This window comes from Hylaeus anthracinus, unplaced genomic scaffold (genome assembly GCF_026225885.1).
Source record: "Hylaeus anthracinus isolate JK02 unplaced genomic scaffold, UHH_iyHylAnth1.0_haploid 11994, whole genome shotgun sequence".
Lineage (NCBI taxonomy): Eukaryota > Metazoa > Arthropoda > Insecta > Hymenoptera > Colletidae > Hylaeus > Hylaeus anthracinus.
In genome coordinates, this window is record NW_026534341.1 from 15,511,434 (window position 1) to 15,536,524 (window position 25,091).

Below are 25,091 nucleotides of genomic sequence, written 5' to 3' on the forward strand. Positions count from 1 at the left end.
AGAGAGAGAGAGAGAGAGAGAGAGAGAGAGAGAGAGAGAGAGAGAGAGAGAGAGAGAGAGATGTATATAAACCGCAAAGGTTTTACATTTTGTAAAACTGCGAGCAGTGTAGCCAGAAATATTTAGTTTACGCATTTTTGTTAAAATAAAAATTACTTTACGCCTACAAACACGTGGGAGAATTGTCTTAACCGACATAATTAAATAAAATCCCTACATAATCAATGATATTTTACATATTCTCAGAAACCTCTAAAATAAAGATACAGTCCACACAACATTTACTAGTTAATATAATTTGTGACATTAACAAAACAATGCGAAAAGTGGGCAAAAGTATAGAAGCAACAAGTATTTGTACGATTCTTATGACGAACTATTTATAGTACAGTTTGTAACGTAAACACATTACTTTATTGCTCTGTACGAATTAGGAAACATCAAATTTCCACTAAAGTAGTTTTAAAAATGGCTCGAATAGAGGAACTGAAGAAGATCCCACTTCGAATAACTAATAATTTAGTTAATTTAACGCTTAGAAGAGTTGCAATAATTATAAAATCAAAAGGAAAACCCACGAAGGAAGTATTATATACTTGAAAATTAATGTACATTTTTTTTTTTAATGAATTTTCAAAAATTAAACAGTTGTGCGAATACTTATTGCTTCAATGTTTCTATCGATTAAGTGTTTTTTTTTTTTTGTAATTTCGTAACTTACATAAGTAGCTATTTCTTTTTCTCAATCTATTCTAGAGATTTCCGAGAATATGTAAAATTTCATTGTTTATAAAAAAAAAATATATTGAAACAACTTTTTCCTTAGCGAAAATGTTGTCCGTGGCTTCGTTAAGGAGATATTAAGATAAAAGCTTGACCAATCAGAGCACGCGTATACCGTTGGAACGGTCGCGGTAGCGAAGGCTACGAGCTAAGCGGCCGCGCTTGTACGCGAACAAGTGACTCAACGTGTTTTCCGTTAATATCTCCTCAACGAAGCCTCGGACAACATTTTCGCTAAGAAAAAAGTTGTTTGAAATCACCTCCTGAACCACTCCTTTCAAGGTGTTACAACATTTTTGAGACACCCTGTATGTATACATGTCAAATTGAGTAACCTCCTCCTTTTCGAAGTCGGTTAAAAAAATAAGTTAATAAACTACAATTTTACATAGTTTTTTTGGAAATTGATCGGTGTACGAGTACTTTCTACACCCACTGTATCAATCCATATAAAAATTGGACATTCTATATTCCACGAACCAACAAATTATTAATATCAGATTACACGTCCTTCAAAACAAATTAAAATTGATCTCATACATCACGTATATCCTATCTCCAAAAGTATCCAACATTTACCTGATCAGGACTTTGGCTATCGATGAATCGCAACTCGACGTCGCATTGCAGTCTTTCTTCCAAGCGTGATCTCTTTCTCTTCGATCCACCGGTGGTAGCAGTGTTTTGCGTTCCCTCGGTCCGTTGTCGTCGCGGAGATGCTTCTACCGACGCAACGCCTCCGCTCTCCTCCTCCGAGAACATTCGCATTTCGCGTTCCTCCAGATCGAAGTTGAGCTGTATCTCCGATAAATCCAAGGGCGATGCCGCGTTCGGAGCGTCCGCCAAATGGTCGAAATACGAGTCGTGGGAGACCGACCGACTGTGCCCACAGGGTCTGGGCGGCGGTGGTCCTAGTAGAGGACCAAGACCGTCCTCGCCGTCCAAACTATCAGCACTTTTCACGGGTCTTAACCGTCGTAAGGAGTTTAAGGAACTTGGCACCGTTTCTGTTTGGGGTGGCGTGCCAACTTGTCTCGGTTTTCCTCTGGCACCCAAGCCACCTCTACCGAACAAAGCTCTCCAGTTCAACGAGGGTGAACGTTTCGAGCCATTTCTTTTCCGTGGCAACTCTATGACCGTGTGGTACTGTAATGGTAACCCAGCTGGGCCGGCGCCCACTTCTATATAATCCGGTTCCCCTCTCAGACTTCTGTTTCGAGCCTCCTCCAGGCTGAGCAATCTCGCGGGCGTCGTGATCGCCAATGATTTTGGCCTACCGACCGGACCGTCCCCGAAAATTAATTCCGCGTAACAAACTAAAAACTCCGTAACAACTGCTTGTACGCCGACGCCCTGCAAGGCCGCTACGCCGCCGACTTCCAGTTCTTTGCACCTCAGGAGATTCGGTGCCCAGACAATGGCTACGTTCCGTGGCGTCATACCGGTCTCCGCACCGCGCGCTGCGACTCTCACTAAGTGGCGCATAAGATACTCTAAGGTTCTGAAAAAAGACGATATTTAACAATTAACTGTTGGCCTGCTTATAAATAGGATAACTTAGGGCTATGTATTCTGTATCAGTATTGTTCCATAATTTGGTAGCGCTTTTATTTTCATTTTTATCTTCCTACGGTTTGGGCTGTTATTTGGCAAAGTGTGCACACTGCTCAAAATCATTGTTATTATTCTACAAGCTTACGTTCATAGTTTTTTTAAATAATCACATTTGTTTCAAATTTCAAGCTTCTAAAATGGACTTTCCAGACCGTAAAAGTAATCATTTTCGACATCTGTTCTTTCCATTTTATTAGGATCAAGCTCGGCGATTTTTGGCAAAATCACATGAACAAATTAGTTGGTAGATAGGAGAAAATCGTAAACAACGACGAAGAGTATATAATTACTGGTATGGTATTATAATATTGTAGTTTACAATAATTAATCTAGGCTGTAACTATACTGTATACCAGTAATTCCCAAAGTGGGCGCCACTACCCCCTAGTGGGTCCTGCAGCGATTAAAGGGGACGCTGATGGCCAATGTAGGCTGTAATTCAAAAGTTCTTAATTGTATTTCCTTCGTCATATTTAGTGAAACGTGGATTCAGTGCGGTAACCAATTTATTAACAAAAAAAAAGAAACCAATTGTAAATAAACAATCGCGGTGATTTAAGAATACTGCTGGCGAAAATAGAGCCGAGGATTACTACATTGTTAGCAGCACACCAGGTTCATCCTTCTCATTAAGATGATTTCCAATGTTTTAACTTCGTTTTGTATTACATTCTATTCCGAGTTCAATAAATAGTTTCATAATTTCAAAGTTCAATGTTTCTAATTTACACCTTCCTTTACTATATTTTACGAAAAAGGTAGAAACATTAATACATATATATTTCGTATTAATTGTTATTAAAATATGAAAAAAAATTAATTTCCAGGCGGCGCAAAGTAATATTTTTTCTGGAAAGGGGGAGGGGTAGGACAAAAAAGTTTGGGAACCACTGCTATATACTGTATACTGTAACTAGGACTGTACAAAGACAACCAACAATACAGTTCCATAAATTCCAGGAGGTGAACACTGAAAAAGCCTACAAATAGACTCTCGATAAATAAAGTGTGAATGGTTAACCCTCAGGTGTTGAGTTTAATTTAAGCAGTTTATATGTAAAAATATGAGAATTGAAATTGGTAAAGCCGTATACAGGGTGTTCAAAAAAAAGCATTCAATATTTATATGGTGTATAGGGTACACTGTACTGAGTAAAAAAGCTTTAGTAAACATAGGTCCAAAGGTCAACCGTTTCTGAGATATAAACATTTTTGTTTGCTAGTATCATGATTGACTTATTTGTTTCCATCGCATGTGATGTTTATGTCAGTGTTTATAAATTGCGTTCTGAATGTTTCCATTCAAGCGCCGACACTTTCGTCAATTTCATTTTTTCAATTTCGTGTACAGAAATGAGCGGTGGACACGTGGAAAATCTTCTATAAATATCGAAAATCCAGTAGTAAGTCAATTATGATACTAGCAAACAAAAATGTTTATATCTCAGAAATGGTTGACCTTTGGACCTATGTTTACTAAAGCTTTTTTACTCAGTACAGTATGCCTTACACACCATATAAATATTGAATGCTTTTTTTTTTTAACATCGTGTATAATCAAGAGGACAGAAAGTTTTTTAAATGAAGAGGACTCTGGTGTCCTGATGATGAAAATTGTTAGTCGAATCGGAATAATACATTCCTATATATTTTTACCTATAGTGAGGTGGTGGTAATTTCCTAACGGTGTCCCTCATCCGCCTTAACCTCTCTGCATCGGTGTTGGCCTGAACTGCGCTTACGAAAGTAGAATAAAGTTGGTATGTACAAAGTGGATTCGGTAGTTCCCTGAAGTACATTTTCAATAACGACGCCACCGAATGAATGTCTTGTAGAATACTTTCATCGGAATGCAATGCAGGAACACGATCCTCGTCGAACGCGTTTCGTAATCTCTGAATGTTCGATGTCACGCCGCTTAGACGGTATATGCCATCAACCAAGCCGTGATTCTCGATGAACTCGGCGCAGCACGTTAAAACAGTGGGCACTGAAACAATAGTGACACGATATTAGAAGATCAATGGATTTTAGAGAAGTTTGCAAAATTGGTTCTTTCCAATTGCAATATCCTTTAGACACTTTCGTATACACGACACTGCACGTCCGTACTCAACTCGAAGATTATTAATCGGTTGTGTAAACTTGTATTTTATAGTGATAGTTAGTTGAAAATTAGTTAGCGTGGCAACTTGAGATTAAATTGATATTTGGAGCGTCGAATGTTTGGCACTTCTTTTTAATTAAAGACAAAAGATACAGATAATAAAATTAAAAGTATTAGTATTTTTCTTAGTATTCATGAAGACGAATACTACTGTAACATTGCTTTGATTGATGATAAATATTACTACAACACCTAAAATACCAATGACTTGGCATAAATGGAACAGTATCAAGTAATTCTAGCTCTACCTGACATCATAAATATTACTTTGCTACAATTAACTCGTGGACTACACTTTGTCCATTCTGGTGTACATATGTGTCCAGATGTATTAACCCTTTGCGGTCGTATTAAATTTAGGCATGGCTATTGTACTGGTTGGAATTCATTTTCGAGGAACGAGCAGTGATACATAATATGCAAGCTTATGAAGTATAAACAAGATTTATTAATTCTTTTGTGGACTTTAGATATATGTTTACACAATAATGTGTTTTAATGTAACGTTTTTATGTAAAAATTATATTTTATAGTTCTCCATCATGTGGTATCTTTCGGTAACTTCTTCTTGCCATTTTGGAGTATTGTTTTGTGGAATATTTTAAGAAACCAGAATGCCTAATTACACTTAAACACAATTTGTAAAATATTATTTGGTATTCTACCAAGTATTTTCGACTATTTGGTATTTATTACAATTTATTACAGAAAAAATAACAATGTTCAATATATTTGTTTTTGAAAACTTTAACATGTAGATATTTCACCCACTGGTTCATATATTCTTGTATAACTTAATATAATTACTAACGATCTTCTCATTAATCTTTCCATTAATCTATTATTACACTAATATCTTAGAATCTATTAATATTGTCTAATGGCTTAAATCTTTTCAGTTTGCGAAATACAATATAAGATTAGTATGGTTCTTTGTTGTGGTGGTTGAGAGCAGACATATAACCGGAATGGTAAAAAAAGTTTTGGTGGTTGAGAGTAGACATATGACCGCAAAGGGTTAAACAATTGGAAAGCACTCTATAATATACGTACCATCTTGACCAGAGTTCAAGAGATGTTCCCCTAAATCACAACCAAATACGCGTTCCCTCAAGATTCCTGACTGTTTCAATCGCCTCCTTGACGGCCTGTTCAGTATAAACGACCTGAAAAAGGCGATTAGTTTCCCGTGTTTTCTAAGCACTGGTTTCACGGGTAACTTCGACCTGACAGTCGTCGACACGGTCAGATGTCGTGGAACTTTGTCCCCAATTACAGCCACGCATTCGGCTGGAAAGAACCCAACAGCGAAGCCATGCTTTCCACGCCACCATGTGCTTTCCCCTGGCGGAGGCATGTCTATTACAGAAATCATGTCTCCAACCTGTAATCAACCAATGCGTTTATGTTAAATTGCTGCCAATATTTCTACATATACTACATAATACACTGCTCAAAATAATGGAAGATCAGTCACTCAAGTGATATATTACTCATAGGTTCAACACACTATATAAATCAGACATTCATTAGAAGAATTACTGCCATATGGGGTTACTTGCATTATTTCGTTACTTAGCCGATTTTTCTGGTTTTCTGGTTTGTGCGTTAATTTTAGAGCGTAGATATCATAGTACCTTGTTTACTGTGACATTAATAAACGGTAACAAAGAAAATTGAGCTATTTCCAAATTATTTTTGATAACTATAACATTTGTCTTCTTATTCGAGAAAAGATTCAGTGCAAATCGTCACTTATAATTGCTAAAATGATTACACATAATTTGTTTACTTATGATATTATAAAACTACATATTGTCCTTAAAATCATTCATTGTTTTTCCGTGAAATATTTATTTTTGTTATATGCTGCAAGTATTGGATACTTGTAACACTGATTTCTTTTTCATTTATATATAATGCAATATATTAACATTTAATTATCGTCGGAACACAGTTCTTTGTCCAAAAGGATCTGGGGGAACCAAATTATTTCATAGAAATACTTCAGTAGGCCATTTAAACGCTTTCAAACAATCATACTTGCTATATTAACCAAAATAAATATCTATTACAAGCACACCTACGTTATTATCTCCCAGAGAAAAACTGTAACAGATACAACTTTCAACTTTGTGTATTTCTATCCTAAACTTATAAGCGCAATAATATTGTACCTATTCATTTTTGTTACAGCCGTGCAATGCATGTGTAGCGGTGGTAGCCATATCGCTGGCTCCCCCTACAATTTCTAGTTGTACGTTTCTTGTAACAGAGAGAACGAAGTCTCTGAGTTCCTTTATGTATATTAACAATTATACTACATATATTACATCAACATAAACCTCTGTGTCACTTTATTCCACTCGCGCCTCGATTCCTGCCATCAATTTTTCATCTAAATATCTTCGATATCATAATAAAGTGAAAAAGTGTTGTAAGTAACGCTATTTGACAGTAAGGGAGTGGACTCCCGTGCCTTGTATGTTAGTACGCACTCACACAGCTCCACACCACTGTATACATATACGGAACTCCAAGGGCTTGCGTTCTGTCCTATTTTTGTCTCGACAATGCAAATTTGAGATCTCTCAATAGCCGTTTTCGTTAGATAAATGTTTAAACTTGTGCGCAAGCTCCTATAGGTAGTCTACTTTTGCTTTTTTGTGTCATAATTAACAATATTCAGTAGGGTGTGTCAGCTCAGACAACGCGACAGCACTATCGTCCCACTATATTGCTTCTTTTGATTGCGAAATAGTGCTGAATATTATTAATTATGAGACAAGAAAGCAAAAGTAGACTACCTATAGGAGCTTGCGCACAAGTTTGAACATTTATCTAGCGAAAACGACTATTGAGAGATCTCAAATTTGCATTGTCGAGACAAAAATAGGACAGAACGCAAGTCCTTGGAGTTCCGTATACGTATACAGTGGTGTGGAGCTGTGTGAGTGCGTACTTGACATACAAGGCACGGGAGTCCACTCCCTTAAACGTTACCTATAACTCTTGAAATTCAGTTCAATCCACGGAATTGTCCAGTACCACGATCCTCTAATTACCTTGACCAGTGTTATATCATCCTTTTGTAGATTTTGAAACTAAAAGCTCACCTGAAAGGAAATCTCGTCCGGTGCCTGAGCCACGTAAGGTCTCACTGCGTAAGCCGCCGCTACCGCAGGGGTGTTAATAGGGCATGAATCTGACTCTGGCACGAGAATTCTTCTTCCTCTATTATCTAGCTGCAACCAATTTAACACAGGACCGCAATTTAGGCCTTCATGATTTAACTGCGAGAACCTAGTCAAATAGTCCCTCAGTATATCACAGGTGGTTTTTGGCCGTGCATCTGGAAGCTTGGTTAAGGAAGAGAACTTCCTGTCAAATATGCAACGATGCAATTGCTTGTCAAACATAACAAAATTATCATAAGATCGTTGTAGGGTCCAGCATGCATCTCCGGACGTTACTCTAACCGCGTAGCTGTCTGAATCATTCGTACCATCGCTCAGTGAAACCTGCAAGCATATAATTTTTATTTTTACTTACACACGACATGCAATACAACTGTAACGTATTACAACAAACGTTCCATTCTTTTTCTTTTATATTGATCAATTCGTTATTCGCGTTTGACGTAGAACAAGTCTGAATTGAACACAATGGCAGACGAAAGAATATTTAAAACTGGCGTAAGTTGGCACTGTTGATGTTTTATGAGATATTCTCCGCGCGTCATAAATAGTAGTTTATTTATACAACTGTGTCTACGTGAAATGTGACTAATATTTTTTTTATGATGTCTGCAGAGGTGAAATGTAAGTTTAATATTTTTTTGAAACAGAATAATAGTATTATATTATTATTTGCCATACATGAACAGGAATGATAAAAGATTCACGAATATTAGAGATGAACAAACATTTTAATTAATTAACATTTAAGGAAAATGATAATATATGGAAGCAGAAAAGAAAATGAAATGAAATAATTTGTGAAATAAAAATAGATATCTCGTTTGTTGACCATGATTGATAATGATGGAGAAACATACAAAATATTATAATACTTCTTTAAATATAGAAAACATAATCATAGGAACTTGCTATTAATCTTACTTTAGTTCATCTAATTTCTTCGGTTGTTGCATTACTTTAAATATAATTCCAACTATTTCATTCAAATACTTAATTTCTAAACTTGATTACATCGTACGATATTTGTAGTTACGAAAAATTCATTGCTGTTGCAATACATAATTTCAGTTTGTAAAGTTTAGTGTTCTTTTGTCCACCACTGTAAATAAACTGATAATGTATTCGATAGAACGAGAAATTACAGAAATTTACGAATAATCAAATATATAATCAAAGATGCAACAAAAAGGAATTTTGAGATTCGACCAAACTTTAAGCAGAAAAATGCTAATTTTATTGTGCTCTTTTCATCCTTGTCTACTATTTTTTCTACTATTCTTACAAACTATTCAAGAAGCAAGTTTTGAAGTTTGAAGTGGTATAGATAAGAATAATAAATTATGACCAACCTCCAAAGGGCAGAGTTCAACGTGTTCGTAATGAAAGTGGGCACACTCGTCCAACTTTGGAAATCGTGCTATACTGCCCATGTTGCTGCCAGAACTGACTGGTGTACTAAAATCGTCCGTTCGGTTACATCCTAATCCCTGTGTTAAACAGAAATTTAATCATCTTAGATTACATAATACTCGTTAATGCGTCGATGATTAATACACATCCCGTTGATGATTAATACAGATCGCATCGATGGAGGTTTCAACGATAAACATAAGAAATATAAAATTGCAAGTAGTGGAATATTTTAACAACTAATTTACAATAAGTGAGTATTAAGAGAAATAAATACTATATATTACAAGTTATTTATTAAAATATTTTATCAAATTCAATTTTACATTTCTTGATACAATTCTTATAAAAAACATTCTTTGCCACCGAGGAATGCTGCAAATAAAGTTCCGAAACGTTCCAATCAACTTTACACTTGGTCGATCACGAACAACTTCCGTTTGCAACGAAAAAATGCTCAAGGATACCAAGTAGTATAAAAATTCCAAAAAGTTTCCATGAATTTATTCTGGAATGCATGACTTTATTACGGCCACGCCCCCCCCCCCCCAGCCCCCCATAAAACAGTCCATCCTTGATGCGCTAGCACGTTCTTCCATCGAAGAAAAGAGTTCGGAATAAAAAATTCCATCAAAACGTTTTCCGCGCCATAACACGCAGATTTATTGCTAAATGAGACGTGTTTGTATTAACGAAATCAACGCTCGTATTTTTAACCTACTTTCAGTGGAAGCCTCTCCGTGAAAAATTTACGAACCTCAACACGCAGTGACGAAATAATTTTTTGGAAAAAAAAATATAACCGCCTCCGAAAAATATTGAAACTCCACTAAAAAGTATGAAATAATTAATTTAGCGACGCCTTCGAAAAGGTTATTTAATATAATTTAATGTAAATAAAATAGAAATTTAATATATTATTTAACATAATTTAATATAAGGGAAATAGGAATTATTTCATACTTTTTAGTGGAGTTTTAATATTTTTTCGAAAACGGTTATATTTTATTTTACAAAATCATTTTATTTCACACTTTTTAATGGTAATCTATAACCAATAGGCTTCATGCAGCAACAATAGTTGTGAAGAATATATAGTTGCAAAAGGGATCATCAGGAATACATGTGCAACTAAATGTGAAAGGATTCATCGCGTTTAGTAAATTCCTTGTCGAACTAGGAATAGAGAATTTTGCATCACTAATGGTTTTAAACAATAAAAGTGTCCATCAATTTTTGCAAATAGGAACGTCACGAAAATATTTGCTACTAAATATGAAAGGTTTCATCGGGGTCGGTTAATTTCTTGGCGAGTTACATTAAAGAATAGAAATTTTGCTGTAAAAATTGTTATAAATATTAAGAAATTCATAAATTTTTGCAAATGTGGTCATCTCGAAATCCTGTCCGGCAGCAAAATATAAGGAGCTTCATCGATTTCATCGATTTTATGCAGAACATATGTGAAATTGTACACTTTTCGCGATATTTATATAAAAAAAATTGGTTAAAAAATGACAAATCGCAAAAGATCCTGATAACGGGACCAACTGGGAGACATTAAGCTCTCATTAGAATTTTGAAATTTTCTAAAAAAAATGTTTCGGACTTGGAAATTAAACTTCAACTGCCTACAGTTTTTTTTATTTTTAAGTTTACCACTAAATGCCATTAGAACTTTCGATAGTAATGTAGGAGTCTAAACGAAAAATAAGGCACGGAGATTCGAACCCACAATTCCTCGGATCCACAGTCGACCGCTTTACCTACGCGACCAATCCCGTACCCTACGTTTCGTGTTCTTATTTGACTCCTTATTGTTGGATATGGGAGGCGCGGATACTACAGTACTCTTTTGGGTGCCAATGGAACTTATGGAACTCCCATCAGAACTTTGGAATTTTCAAACAATTTTTGTTCTAAATTGGAACTTTGCTAAAAAATTTCAACAGCTCACAGCTTTTTTATTGTTGAATTGGCGGCTAAAAGCCATTAGAACGTTCGATAGTACTGTACGAAAAGATTAGGTATTTTGTATAAGTGAGAAATCAACAAGAAAAAACAATAAATCGATAGAAATACAGAAGCAATAAGTACTCCTACAAGTGTTCAATTTTTAAAACTTCATGTAAAAAAAAACGAAATTTACATTAATTTATAAATAATTAATATTTCTTGGGATTTCTTTTTAATTTTAAATTTACTGCAACTCTTCTAGGCATTAAAGTAACAACTATCATAAATGTCGATGTTATTCGGAGTAGGATCTTCTTTCATTCCTTTATTAAAGCATTTTTTAAGTCCTTTTTACTGGAAATTTAATGTTTTCTAATTCCCATGAAGCAATAAACTGATGTGCTTATGTTGCAAATTCTACTGTAAATTGTTCGTCATAAGAACCGTGCGAATACTTATTGGTTTAATATTTCTACCGATTTTTCGTATTTTCTCGTTAATTTTGCAAATTATATAAACTAGTAATTGTTGTTTCAACTATATTCTAGAGATTTCCGAGAACATGTAGAATATCATTGATTATAAAAAAAAGTTGTTAACGAAACTACAATTTCACACAATTTCAATTTTTGGGAAATTGATCGATGTACGAATACATTCTACACTCACTGTACGTTCAGAGAATCAAGAAGCTAAACTCGGTGAATTAACTATACGGGTTCCGAAAAAAAAAATCGGACGTCAGCCAATCCTTTCATACTTGTACAAGGGACTTCCTCTTTAACTGTCGAGAGAAGTGGTAGAGTAGGTTTTCAATAATAAGAGCACTATCAATTATCTTATTTGTTCAACAAGCTTACGTTGTCATTGTTTTCGAATGCCCTGACCTACGAATATACCAAATAGAACGTGAAAGTGGCTAATTACTTTTATGCAGAGCTGTAAATTCTTAATTACGATTACAAAACGATTACTTGACCAAGTAATTGAATAATTCCCATTACAATTACTCTGTCGCATGTAATGGTATTTCCGATTACTTGATTACTACCAGTAATCCCATGCATTACTTAATAATTACTTATAACGGTCCAGAAAATAATTAAAAGGCGTCTGAAATCTAAAGTAGTCAAAAATACCTAAAAGTAATTAAAGAGTAATTATAACTACTTTTTTAATTATTTTCAAGTAATTGCAGTGACATGAACAGCAATTGTTAAAAGTAATGTTTACTGTCTTCCAATTATTTGTAATTACTTTGAATTACTTTTGCCACCGGAAAGTAATTAGAAGTCAGTAATCATTACTTTTAACAATTACTGTCCATGTAACTGCAATTACTTGAAAGTAATTAAGAAAGTAGTTATAATTACTTTTAATTACTTTTAGGTATACTTAACTACTTTAGATTTGAGACGCCTTTTAAGTACTTTATGGGTAGTTATAAGTAATTATTAAAAAGTAATTGAATTACTCAGTAATTAAGAATAAGATATTGCATAATTACTAAAAAAAGAGTAATCAACAATTACTTAAATAATTACTTTCTAATTCCAAAGTAATTGTTCTAAATTGTAATAAATTCCAAAATAATAATTACTTTACAGCTTTGCTTTTATGTATTCTTCGGTTCCCCAGTCATTCTGAATTCTGAGAAATCTTTCTCTGACAATCATTACAATTTACGACACCCTAGGTGGTTTCCTGTACTGAAACAGGTAAAGTACATTCTGTATTTTGGATGGTTCTTCTTTTTGTTTACATTTGAATGTGATATTCATTTATTAGATGTAGAAATTAATTCCGCTTTTTTTATATTCAGTTAATTTATTGTAATGAATCTAGCGTATATTGCCTAACCTAACTCTTAACCTGATAAATAAACTGCGGATGTTTATGTAAATTCATATTTTTACAGATACAGAAAAAGAATTGAAACTTGAATGAAAGTATGTCTAATTTCTCAAACGTTATAACATATATATTATTATTGATATTTAATATATTTATATATTTGTGCACATTTACAAACATTTTCCTATACTTCGACTTGCCATTAATGCATAAACATTCGCAATCTGCTGATAATCAATGCAACGCAAATTTGTATATAAATTTTGGTAACCAACCATTTTATTTATTATTATTCTTCTAACAGATTGCAAGTGCACTTGATAATTATAATAATTGTGGAAGAACAGCAAGTTAAGACTAGGTTATGTGATATATTATAATAGAGATCAGGTTGAAAACTTTGAAGAGTGGTACTTTGATGTTGGAAAATAACGAAGAAGTAAACCTGTTTTAATTAGAGTCAGAAATTATTGAATATTAAGGCACAGAATTAATTTCTACACCTCGTGCATTTATTTTTACTTTTTATATTTGAATTACATTTGAATATCTTTTTATATTTGATTGTTGACTGGTTATCATTATGAAAATATGTTTCATCTCTTACCATTCTTTCAATAATAAATCCAAATTTTGAGAAATCCTTATATATTATAATATTACTGTTAGAGTAAGGCAATTTAAATTTGCTTTTGGCGCCAATCATAATTAGAAATAATGTATATATATATATATATATATATAATGTAGGTAAGTGAGGGCAGTACTATACAGGATGTAGTTACTAGTATGTGAGTGTGGTTGGTATCTGAGAGACTACCAACTATCGTTTGATATCAGTATGAGAGAATGTAGATAACACTTGTATTAAGTTTATTATTTTCTTTATTGTATTACTTTTACTTTAATTATTCAAAACCAAATATAATAATGAATATCTTTTAACATAAAGTTGAAGTAAGTTGAATATAATTATTTATGTATCATAAAGTTGAATGTAATTCTTGAAGTATCCAACAATTACATTCAAAACAATATTATATCATTCAATACAGTAAAATAAATTTAATTGGTATTTTACTTTGATTTGCACCGAAACAAAATTTTAATACCTTATAAATATAATATAATAAACTTGAATAATATTCTACATTTATGTGTACAGAATTATAGTTTTAGCCCATTAGAAATTTCCAGGAGTACCATGTTTGCCAACCAACACATTAACAAGATTCCATATAAGAAATTTCGACTTGTGAAGCCCACAGACTGTAGAGAAAATTTGGCCTAATCAATGACCCGAATGTCGTGCACTCGTTAGTTAAATTCTACACGCACGATGATTCATCTTTAACTGTCCTCCTTCAATTGCCTTCACAGACTGGGTCCGTTTTCTGCTAGCGTAAAGCGCAATGCAGCGAAACTCGTTTAAGGGGATAGACACGGGTAATGCAGCGAGGTGACATTACCGGCAAAAATGGGTCTAAAAAGGGGTTTGCGATTTTCCGCTTTTCGTCATCGTTCGATTATCGAGATAAGACTGCAAAATTTACGACTTCGTCTGGGACCGGAACATGACTCCGGCTCTCACTTTTCCGCCCGAAAAACTTTCCCTTCCTAGAACACCGCCCTTTCACGGAATACCACCCTTTTCTAGGACACCTCCTTTCCACTAGGCTACCGCCCCCTCAAAATTGTAATATAAAAGAAGGCCCATCGGAGGGAAGAGGCAGTCTTTTGCTAGCTCTAAGTTGGTGCGGGAGACTTTTGTGTCGATCCTGAAAAATAAACTCGTTGCAACAAAAACCCAGCGTCGTTTCTTCGCGGTTCGACGACAAAACTCGGCGATCGAACTCCTGGACCCCTCAAGAGGTATACCCCTCCCCCCTCCCTTAAGAGGCGATTATTATTCGTTTTCCAACATAAACATTATCATTGATTTCTATGATCAATACCCTGAGTAAACGTTTTCTGGTCCTCACAATTCATTAAGGCCCTATTAAATTTCATTTTAACGGTTTCTCCATACTCTGACTGTACCACATTGGTTCCCATAGTGGTTAAACCATCAAGTCCTTGTTTAAAATTATTGTGGAAATCGTTGAGTACCTTGTTTAAGGGGTTTAGACACGGGTAATGCAGCGAGGTGACATTACCGACAAAACTGGGCGTAAAAAGGGGTCCGTGATTTTTCGCTTTTCGTCCTTATATTAGCATATTTTGGCCTGAATGAGGGCTCATTCGAAAGAGGAAGCTTGAATACATCCGGGGCTGGTCATATTCAACGAGATCTTGTTAATATCTAATAATATGAGTGTCCAAAGTAGAGAAAAAATACGATAAAATACATCTGCAGAATCCAAGTATTTGTAAGTCACTATAAGAGTTTTGTGACTCACACGATGACCAGCCCTGGATGTATTGAACCTTTCTCTTTCGAATGAGACCTCATTCAGCCCAAAATATGCTAATATAAGGACGAAAAGCGAAAAATCGTAAAGGCATTCCCAAAATCGAGTTCCGCCATTTTATGGATAATAGTAGAGCAAGTCACGTACCAAATTTAGTTCGGGAAATCGGTATGACTGCTAACGTGAATATCGATACATTGCGACGTTGTCATTCTGGCATATAAGAGCGTCTATCCTTTCCTCACGCTGCGCTGTTGCCATTTTACTGAAGTCGAAATATTCTTACATTTGCCGACGGCGACAGAGCATAGGAACAGACAGCGGAAAAAGAGTAAAAGGAAACATTGACAAGCTTAGTATCATAACCAATTGTCATAATAATATCGTGTTTGGTCTCTTTTTAATCAGGAAACCAATATGTTAGTGAAATTTGGGTAATTATAGAGACAGGTACATCCTCTCCGATTTCGATGATTTTTCAATATGTTGTAGAAATCAACATTGTGAATAACTTTTTCCTATACATATAACCGTCGCTCGGCCTTAGTTTCCGAGATATTTGCAAAATATCATTGCTACTACTACAATGAATATTGCGTATAGCTACGCGTCTGTGGCAGCGTGTGTGTAAGCGTTCAGTCGTCGATTGTTTAGGCTCGGAATACACGTACGTGTCTGTGAGTTCCCGTAATTTCGATGCGTATAATTTTCGCGCAAAATCCTTTTACAAAAATTGAAAAGCATATATGAAAAGCATAAACACACCTCAGGCTAACCGTGTACACACCTGAGTAGTGCGCTGCAGTACTCGTTGTTGGGGGCTTCGCCACCAAACCCCCGACCGGGAGCGAGCCCCCGGAACCCCATTTTTTTACTGTTCGAATACAGATCATGCGCTACTTTATATGTATAAATGAATTCGGAACAGATTGAAACACGAGCCGACCAGCGAATGATAGCTAACGCATACAGACTCACAGTCGCGTATGTGTATTCCGAGCCTAAACAATCGACGACTGAACGCTTACACACACGCTGTCACAGACGCGTAGTTATACGCAATATTCATTGTTGTAGCAGCAATGGTATTTTGCAAATATCTCGGAAACTAAGGCCGAGCGACGGTTATATGTATAGGAAAAAGTTGTTCAAAATGTTGATTTCTACAACATATTTAAAAATCATCGAAATCGGTGAGGATGCACCTGTTCTCTATAATTACTAAACAATGTTATAAACAAATTCTTTATTATAAAGAAATTATTTTTTTTACAAATTTTTGGGTCAGATTTTATATGCAGATAGAAAACCATGAAACTTTTTCTTAAAAAGTTTTTTTCTATCTATGATAGTTTAGGAGATAGCCTATTGCAGCTGAAACTTTATATCATTTCACCCCCTAAATATAAAAACGGGACAAAATAAAAAGTAGGTATATCTTATTTTTCGGCCCTTCAAAACATATCCAAAAATCAAAACAATCGCAGGCAGACATCTAAAAAACATTCCTTATTAGTCTCTCTTTCTTCTTCATCAAACTGTCTTTTTCTACTTCGTCGACGCTTCGAAACTCTGGACGGATTCGAAGCTGGTCGGACTTGAATATTTGGTTACACGTACTTACAATGTATATCCAACCAAGGGTCGATTCTGTTTACACGCCGAGCGCCAACATAGAAAGGGACAGCCAGTAGAGGAGAGAAAGAGAGGTCGAAACAAATCGGAGAGACTATATGTATCTCATTTTCGCTCGCTAAGAGCGAATTATGTTTCTCGTTTCGTTCAGAAACAGCAGAAAACGCCACCTCGTCTTCATTGGCCACCCTTGTCTCTATGGGTATTACCATTACTATGCAGAAAAATCTGCTGTAATACCGACCAGCCAAATCGGAGAGGTTACGTACCGTGTCTGTTAAATTTAATATCTTTCGGTACATTTTTTTCAGTTATGCCTTATCCGATCGTACCCAACTTTGTTTTAGGTTATTCTACAACGTCGTCTAAAAAAACAAACAGTGGTGAGTTTTTTTAAAAAACATTCTGAAAAAGAAACAGGACTGAATGAAAAAATTTGTTTTAGGTATTTTTTTCACCCACTTTTCATTTTTTATTTCGTTAACTAAGTACAATTTGGACAATCCGCCTTCACTGTTTTGTACTTAAGGCGATTGTGCGTAAAGAAAAATTTGTCCGGACTTGATAGGTAAACTGTAGTCTGAGTAATTGGTACCGAAAGACCAAGAAGTATGATTCTTCAGAAAACGTATAAAACTAAAACAAGGCGGTTTTTTTTAGTCGTATTAGCTTTTTTCGTTATTTTTCTATAGAATCGATTTGTTTTATTTATATTTAGTATAAATATACGTAAAAAAAAGTCACGTCGGCCGTAGGTTATCCATGATATTGACTTCTACCTTTGACAAGAGGTCACTTCAGTTGTCCAGTGTTTACCAGTGATTGCGGTTCCATCTTGAATTTGTTTTGTTTTATTATCTTATGTTTGTTTATTTTTGGCATATTGTAATAAAGATTATCCTACCCATCAAGTTTTGGTCTTACTTATTTGCTTCCTACCTATAGAGTTAGTTACGATGCGGCCTTTTAGGCCCCTCCAACATCAATAAAAGAAATACCAATTACTTATTGTTGAATTAAATGGATCTAAATATTGTATTTAGTCCGATAACAAAAATGTGTACGATCCTGTACGTAGCGCCACACAGTGGTCCGGATGGCCAAAAACCTGGCCAAAATTAGAAGGAGTTTTCAGATCTTCGTGAAACTTGGTATTTTAGGGTTATTTGGGCCGTAAATTACGAATCTGGTATCAGAATTTCAAAATTCAAAATGGCAGATCCAATATGGCCGACATGTATATTACAAAGTTATTAGATTTTCATGAAACTTGGTATTTAAGAGTTATTTGGGCCGCAAAATACGAATCTAGTATCAGAATTGCAAAATTTAAAATGGCAAATCCAATATGGTCGACATGCATATTAAAAATATTAAATTATTATGAATTTTTTATGAAATAGGATTTCTAGGTTTATAAGGCAACATAGTTAGAATACATTGGCAAAATTAACAATAATAAATTAATGTTAAATTAAAATTAAGGATAATAAGGGTTGTTTTAATACCGCGTAAACAGTCTTCTTTTCCTTATAAGCATGGACTTTAAATTTGAATAACTTAAAATGGCGCAAATTTGCGCAAGTTTTCTCAATTGGATATCATACCTGACATGTTACTTCATATCAAGAAACTTGGCAGAACGTGTCACTCGGTGACTATCATCTTTGTTTTCCTTCAGATTCACCGAAAGATAACTAAAATTTATACCATATTGAGAAGGGAATTACAATAGTGAATCCAAAGATATTTTACTTTGTTCTTGTGAAAAGTATATGTTTATAACATCTACTTTTATGGCAAAATGATTTACATATGAATCTATTGAGGATAAACTTTCTGTAACACAATAAAAATGCGCCACTTTTCACGATATCAAGGAGGATGAAATTTCGTCAACTTTGAACCTCTGTACATCAATAACCGATTATTATTTTTTTAAATTTCAAACGACATTTAATGCACTCATATGTATACAACACACGCACAATATTCAAAAAAGTGTGTTCGAAACTTCAAAAATTGCATTTTGGCCAAGTTTTCGGCCATCCGGACCACTGTGTGCCATCTGTAGCGTATAGTAGCCCGTTTTAACACTTCGGAAATCAGTTAGAAAGTGAGAGTCAAAGCATCGACTTCTGTCTAAACACGCGTGGCGAAGGACTGCCCGAAAAAATTATAGCAATTGTTACCCTTTTGTTTTGTAGTTTCTTTGTTTTTTGTAAATGGCTTCGATGAATAAAACACTGTAAAAGTTCTTACAAATGAATCTGGCATTTCTTCTTTGAAGTCCTCGCGGCTCTTTAGTTCTTAGAAATGCGGGACGATAAGCCTGTTAATATAAACACCCGTGCCGAAAACTTGAGTTCGAATATCATTTAATATAAAACTAAATTCTTATTTTATTTCTTGCTTCCACCCATAATCTAACACTTATCCCTATAATATCTGTGTAATAATCTATTTAATACTGTTAGTGATTTCAATCTAAAAATAATAAACAAAAACAACAAGAATCACATGACTTTTGACTAATGTAAAAATGATGAGAAAATTTTTGTTTCGAAAACTTTTTTTTGCTATTTCTAATTATCGAAAAATAATAAAATAAGCATCAATATATCCGGAAAAGTTTAAATTTTAGTAAAATAAAGTAATAAAAAAAAATTTTTTTCGAAGGACGTGTATTGTCCCCCTTTCCCCCTAAAAGCGTTTCTTTACTTACATAATAAGTTTAATTGAACGACTCCCGGTTTCTCTTTTAAACGGCAGCGATTAAACGTGGATGTTTTGGGGAATGTTGGAAATATCCGTTGCGTTCGCTTTGTCGTAGAAATCTGCGGCGTTTTACCTGGTTTTTAACCGACTTCGAAAAGGAGATGGTTACTCAATTCGACATGTATATTTTTTTTTAAATGTATGTTCCCGATTACGCCGAGATGCTTTAACCAAACGGGATGAAACCTCTTACATCTTATAGAATATTTCTTTCAGTTGGTCCCGTAAACAGAACATTTTGTGATTTGTCATTTTTTATCCGTTTCTTGATCACTTTTATCGCAAAAAGAGATTTTACGTATGTTCGGCCTAATATCAATGAAATCGATGAAACCCTTTATATTTTGCTGCCGGGCAGGTTTTTGCGATGATCACATTTGTAAAAATTTACAAATTTTGTTATTGTTTATAACTAGTATTAGAAAAATTCCTATTCTTTGATTTAACTCGGCAAGGAATTAACCGCTTCGAGATGGAATCTTCCACATACATATAATGTTAGATGATTTAATGATGTTTCCTTTTGGAAAAATTGTTAAATCTTCACTGCTCCCCACCAAATACTATCCCAAACCTATTCAGACAGTATTCCCATGTAGACAGTATACACGTATACATTAACAGCATTTAATATTGTCCCCCACGCCAAAAACTAACTTAAGCAGGAATTAAAAATTTATAATTTTGCGCCGACTCCGAAAAGGTTATTTAATATAATTTAATGTAAATGAAATAGAAATTTAATGTATTATTTAATATAATTTAACATAAAGGAAATAAAAATCATTTCATACTTTTTAGTGGAGTTTTAATATTTTTCTCAGTCGGTTATATTATTCTATTCCATTGAGTTACGTTCAAGATTAAGACATATAATTACATATTCCATATTTAAAGAAAGTAAGCTACATTTATGCGATATTAAGTTTAAAGAAACAAGTATTTACTGAAGTGTTATTAAACTTTGCTTATGACAGTATTTAGTTATTCAAATTTATTTACTGTGTTGATGATTGTCTATTTACAATGTTCAGTGTTTGGCAACAGACTTGGTTTTCAATGTACCTAGTAACAGTATGAAGGAATTATTGTCAGCCTAGATTGGCATATGATACTGTAGAAAATTCTTTTTTGAATTAAAGTCTGCTTCTAAATAGCCCGGTAGATAAAGTGTTAAATGTTTGTAATTGAATTGTACAAGTTTAAAGAGATTCTGACAAATAACTTATTAAGGGATATTGTGTATCCCTTACAATATAGAAGCTAAATTAAAATTTGTACACTTTCTTTAGCTATAAAAAATGTAAAAGGTGTAAAAGCTAATGCTCTTTTCACCGCAACAGAGATTCAGGGTGTATCGCGGAGCGGAGTATCGACGAACGAGTGCAACTTGTTTAATTTAGGTCACTGTATTTTTTGGCAAAGTCGAGGCAAACATCGGAGCTTCTATACGTATAAGCGAGCACTGTTCTCTCCCTGCTGGATCTGGCAATCGTTTGGAAACGATCGTTCCGCGCTGCCTCCTGGTTTACGCTTCTTTAAACCCCGCCTCGCTGCCAATCCGTCTTCGACTTTGTTCGTAAATTTCTATAATTGGAACATCTACGACAAGCCACCGATAGATCATTTCAGATTATGCGAATTTCTCGACGAAAAAAAATTCCAGCGATACAAAAGCGTTTAGAATGAAATAATGTAAAATAACGTGAAAATTCTAATTTCAAGTGGAGCTGGGATGGGATTCTGATCTGTCAGATTTTTTGGTAAATGAATTTTTTAGAAGCTTGGAATTTTAAAAGCTCGGAATATTCAATTAAGTCCTTCAAATTTTGTAGCAAAAATTGAAAATTTCTTTTTTTTTTAACTGATACTGGTATTCCCCTTGGGAATTGGTTGTAAATTCTACATAGCTGAATATATTTTGAAATTTTATTTCTTCAACATATGTATGAGACTTAAATTATCATAATATCGTACAAATGTGAAATAGGAAACAAAACATACGGAACTTTGTTAACAAGTTTATTGGCAATCACTCATGAAAATTTCTAAGAGACTATATCTTTGATTGTGTACAATTTAAAACTATGGAATTGAACACTTCTTTTGAATAATTCAATAACATTCAATAATTAAACAATATCAATTAAGTTTATTATATTATATTGAATGATATAATTTTCTTCTAGATTTAATATTGTAATGTATAAAGATTTTTCGGTTGGGTTAAGAAAATGGGGTACCCTCCAACCGAGCTGATTTTTTATCATAGATAGCCCCTGACCAGGCGATAACAATGGTAGTCATCTTGACGCTAAACTCCCACCCCCTCCGCCCAGGAGTCAAAAACTAAAATGGTTCAAAAATTGGATTTGTAAGGATCCTGCTACCCACGTACAGTTACTGCCAAAATTGAGCGTACACTTAGAACGGTAATGAAAAGTGGCAGGAAACTGTACTGTTTACTGTCAATAGTAAGAAAAAAAAAAAAAAAAAAAAAAAAAACAGTCGGTCACGAAAATATTCGGACATCGCTACAGGTCTAACTATTATAGTCCGTACTTCAGAAATTTATGCAATAAGAACAAGAGATTTCACGTATGTTACTACACAGTGTGTAGTTAACAAAAACATAAGAGATATTTATTTACGATAAGTGATTACATAAATAATAAAAGAAAAATGGAAAGTACGCTTGTTTTCATGTCACGAAAATATTCGGACATTTGCTGTACTTCTCAAGTTTCCAGGTTCCAGGAACTGACTGAAACAATGTTTGTAAACATAGCGTTCCTACTATGTACAGAGTATGTTAGAGATCTACTATTTGTCAGTTTTGCTCAAAATTTGTGCGGAATGGGTCGGAAAAGTAAGAACACGTCGTTTGATTTGTTACAATTAGTAATTTTTCATCGTGAGAAGAGGAAATCGATTCGCAAAATTGCAGATTTATTAAATATAAGTAAGAGCATGATATGGGATATTGTGCGACGTTACAACAATGAAGATAGAATTGAATCTATCCCGCAAAGCGGACGCAAACCGATCCTCAATACTCGTGATAAACGCTCCATAATTAGGAGAATCAAATGTGATCTTCGGATAAGTGCTCCAAAGTTAGCAGCTGAATTAAATAATGATCGTGGAATATCAGTGCATCCGGAAAACATAAGAAGCTCGAAAAAAGCCGTATATTAACTACATATATTTCAAAGGAAAGTCAGTGGTGGGAAGACATAATTTTCGCGGACGAGTCAAAATTTAATATTTATGGAAGCGATAGAAGAATTAGGGTATGGCGAAAATCGAGAGAAGAATTAAATCCAAGACATTTGCAGCTGACTGTGAAACACGGTGGTGGGTCTGTGATGGTGTGGGGATGTATTTCGGGCCGTGGAGTAGACGAATTAGTTTTTATCGACGACATCCTCGATAAAAATAGGTATCTGCACATTTTGCAAAACAATTTTAAAAAAAGGGCTGATAACATCGGACTTCAAAGTGGAATAAATTTTATCAGGATAACGACCCAAACCACAAATCGTATATTGTGCAAGAATTCTTATTATACACTTGCAAGAACGTCCTCCATCCATCACCACAATCACCAGATTTGAATCCCATTGAAAATTTATGGGATGAATTAGATCGCCGAATTCGAATAACTCCCATAAACACAAAGGACAAACTAAAAAGACGACTGCAAGAAGAATGGCTACGTATTGGACAAGATTATTTAAAAAGAATAATTTGTAATATGCCAACGCGATTACGGCACGTCATAAAGCATATGGGATATCCAACTAAATATTAATTTACAAAAACAAGATTTATGTATAATGTTATAAACTTAGTTTTGATAGTATCCGAATATTTTCGTGACATGAAAATGAGTGTACTTTTAATTTTTCTTTTATTATTTATGTAATAATTTATTGTAAATAAAAATCTTTTATGTTTTGGTTAACTGCACACTGTATAGTAACATATGCGAAACTTCTTTTTGTTTTTAATGCATAAATTTCTGAGGTATGGACTACAATAATCAGAACTATAATGGTGTCCGAATATTTTCATGACCGACTGTACATGTCGAATTGAGTAATCTCCTCCTTTTCGAAGTCGGTTAAAAATACAATATATATTTTATTCACATTTGTAAAAGGTAATTCGTAAAAGAAATTTTAAATAAAATGAACTATTTATCTATATTTAATAAAAAAACGTAAAAGTATAGCTGTTTTACTAACACAAAATTGAGCGTGAATAAAATGTATATTGTATTTTTACTTTTGAATACGTGTGTTTACACTCAGTTTCCTGCCACTTTTCATTACCGTTATAGGTGTACGCTCAATTTTGGGAGTAACTGTACAAGCTCTATCTCGAGGCGAACGTAACCCGATACGTGCGACGAGCACGCCGTGGCCGCGCCGAAAAACGTCGATCGCAAACCGTTGGCGACGCCATTCGAGTATCGGACGCCGAATAAAGTACACGTGCTTTCAATTTACCCAATTTAGTTTTACTTTCCATTCGTTCCCTTCTGATTCCGTTACAGATTTTTGCACCGATATCGGTGAGAACGTCATTTTCAACTTTTCTTTTTATGTGGAGGAACATCATAGCACCAGGTCCGAAATCTACCGTCTGTTAGATTCCGATTTATTTCCGATTTAGTTCGGTTTCTACTACAATTCGGTACTTAGAAACTAGATTACCGCTGCGTTCCTACTTCTGTTAAATTGTGTTACGAAAAAGCTCAAGGGAAGAGTTTTGGTATCCTTTTAAAGGTTTGTGTTTAAGAATTCAGAAGGTGGTGGAAATAAGGGGAAGGACCAATGACAATCATTGGATGTTAAGGAGTCGGACGTATTATTCGGAGTTAGTGAGTAAGGGTACAAGGGTCGGATGCGTAGTTGGTGTATGGACGGATGACTAGGTTTGAAACTTAAAAATATTTACTTATCCCATGAAGATAAAACTACTGACTAACCTAAAGTAATGAGGATTCCAGTACAGATGGTACAGTACAGAAGGTACAGATTAGCCTAAGCGATATCCAACACCTCCCTCCTTAAGATTGAAGGGTAACCGACAATAATTAGTATAAATTACATACGTAAATTTTTTATTCTTAAAGGTATTAGTTAACCTAGGGTGGTATTCAACACATCTGAGTAGGTTTGGGGTAGTTTTTGGTCGGGCCGGGAATATTGAATACTGTTAATGTACATGTTACAGTGAATCGGATAAACTGGGGATTACGGATAATCCCGGCAT

General features: G+C 34.5%; 1 protein-coding gene across 10 annotated transcripts in view; it reads right to left on the reverse strand.

Annotated features, from left to right (window-relative positions):
• The window catches only part of LOC128888513 (rho GTPase-activating protein 32), a 234,728-nt gene that overhangs the window by 5,033 nt on the left and 204,604 nt on the right, over positions 1 to 25,091 (reverse strand). For all 10 annotated transcript variants that reach the window (XM_054145421.1, XM_054145420.1, XM_054145418.1 and 7 more), the window contains 5 exons: positions 9,114 to 9,251; positions 7,681 to 8,085; positions 5,618 to 5,948; positions 4,054 to 4,387; positions 1,363 to 2,284 (listed from right to left, as the gene is read on the reverse strand). In XM_054145421.1, the coding sequence (XP_054001396.1) occupies positions 1,363 to 2,284; positions 4,054 to 4,387; positions 5,618 to 5,948; positions 7,681 to 8,085; positions 9,114 to 9,251 (2,130 nt within the window). The remainder of the gene's footprint in view (positions 1 to 1,362; positions 2,285 to 4,053; positions 4,388 to 5,617; positions 5,949 to 7,680; positions 8,086 to 9,113; positions 9,252 to 25,091) is intronic.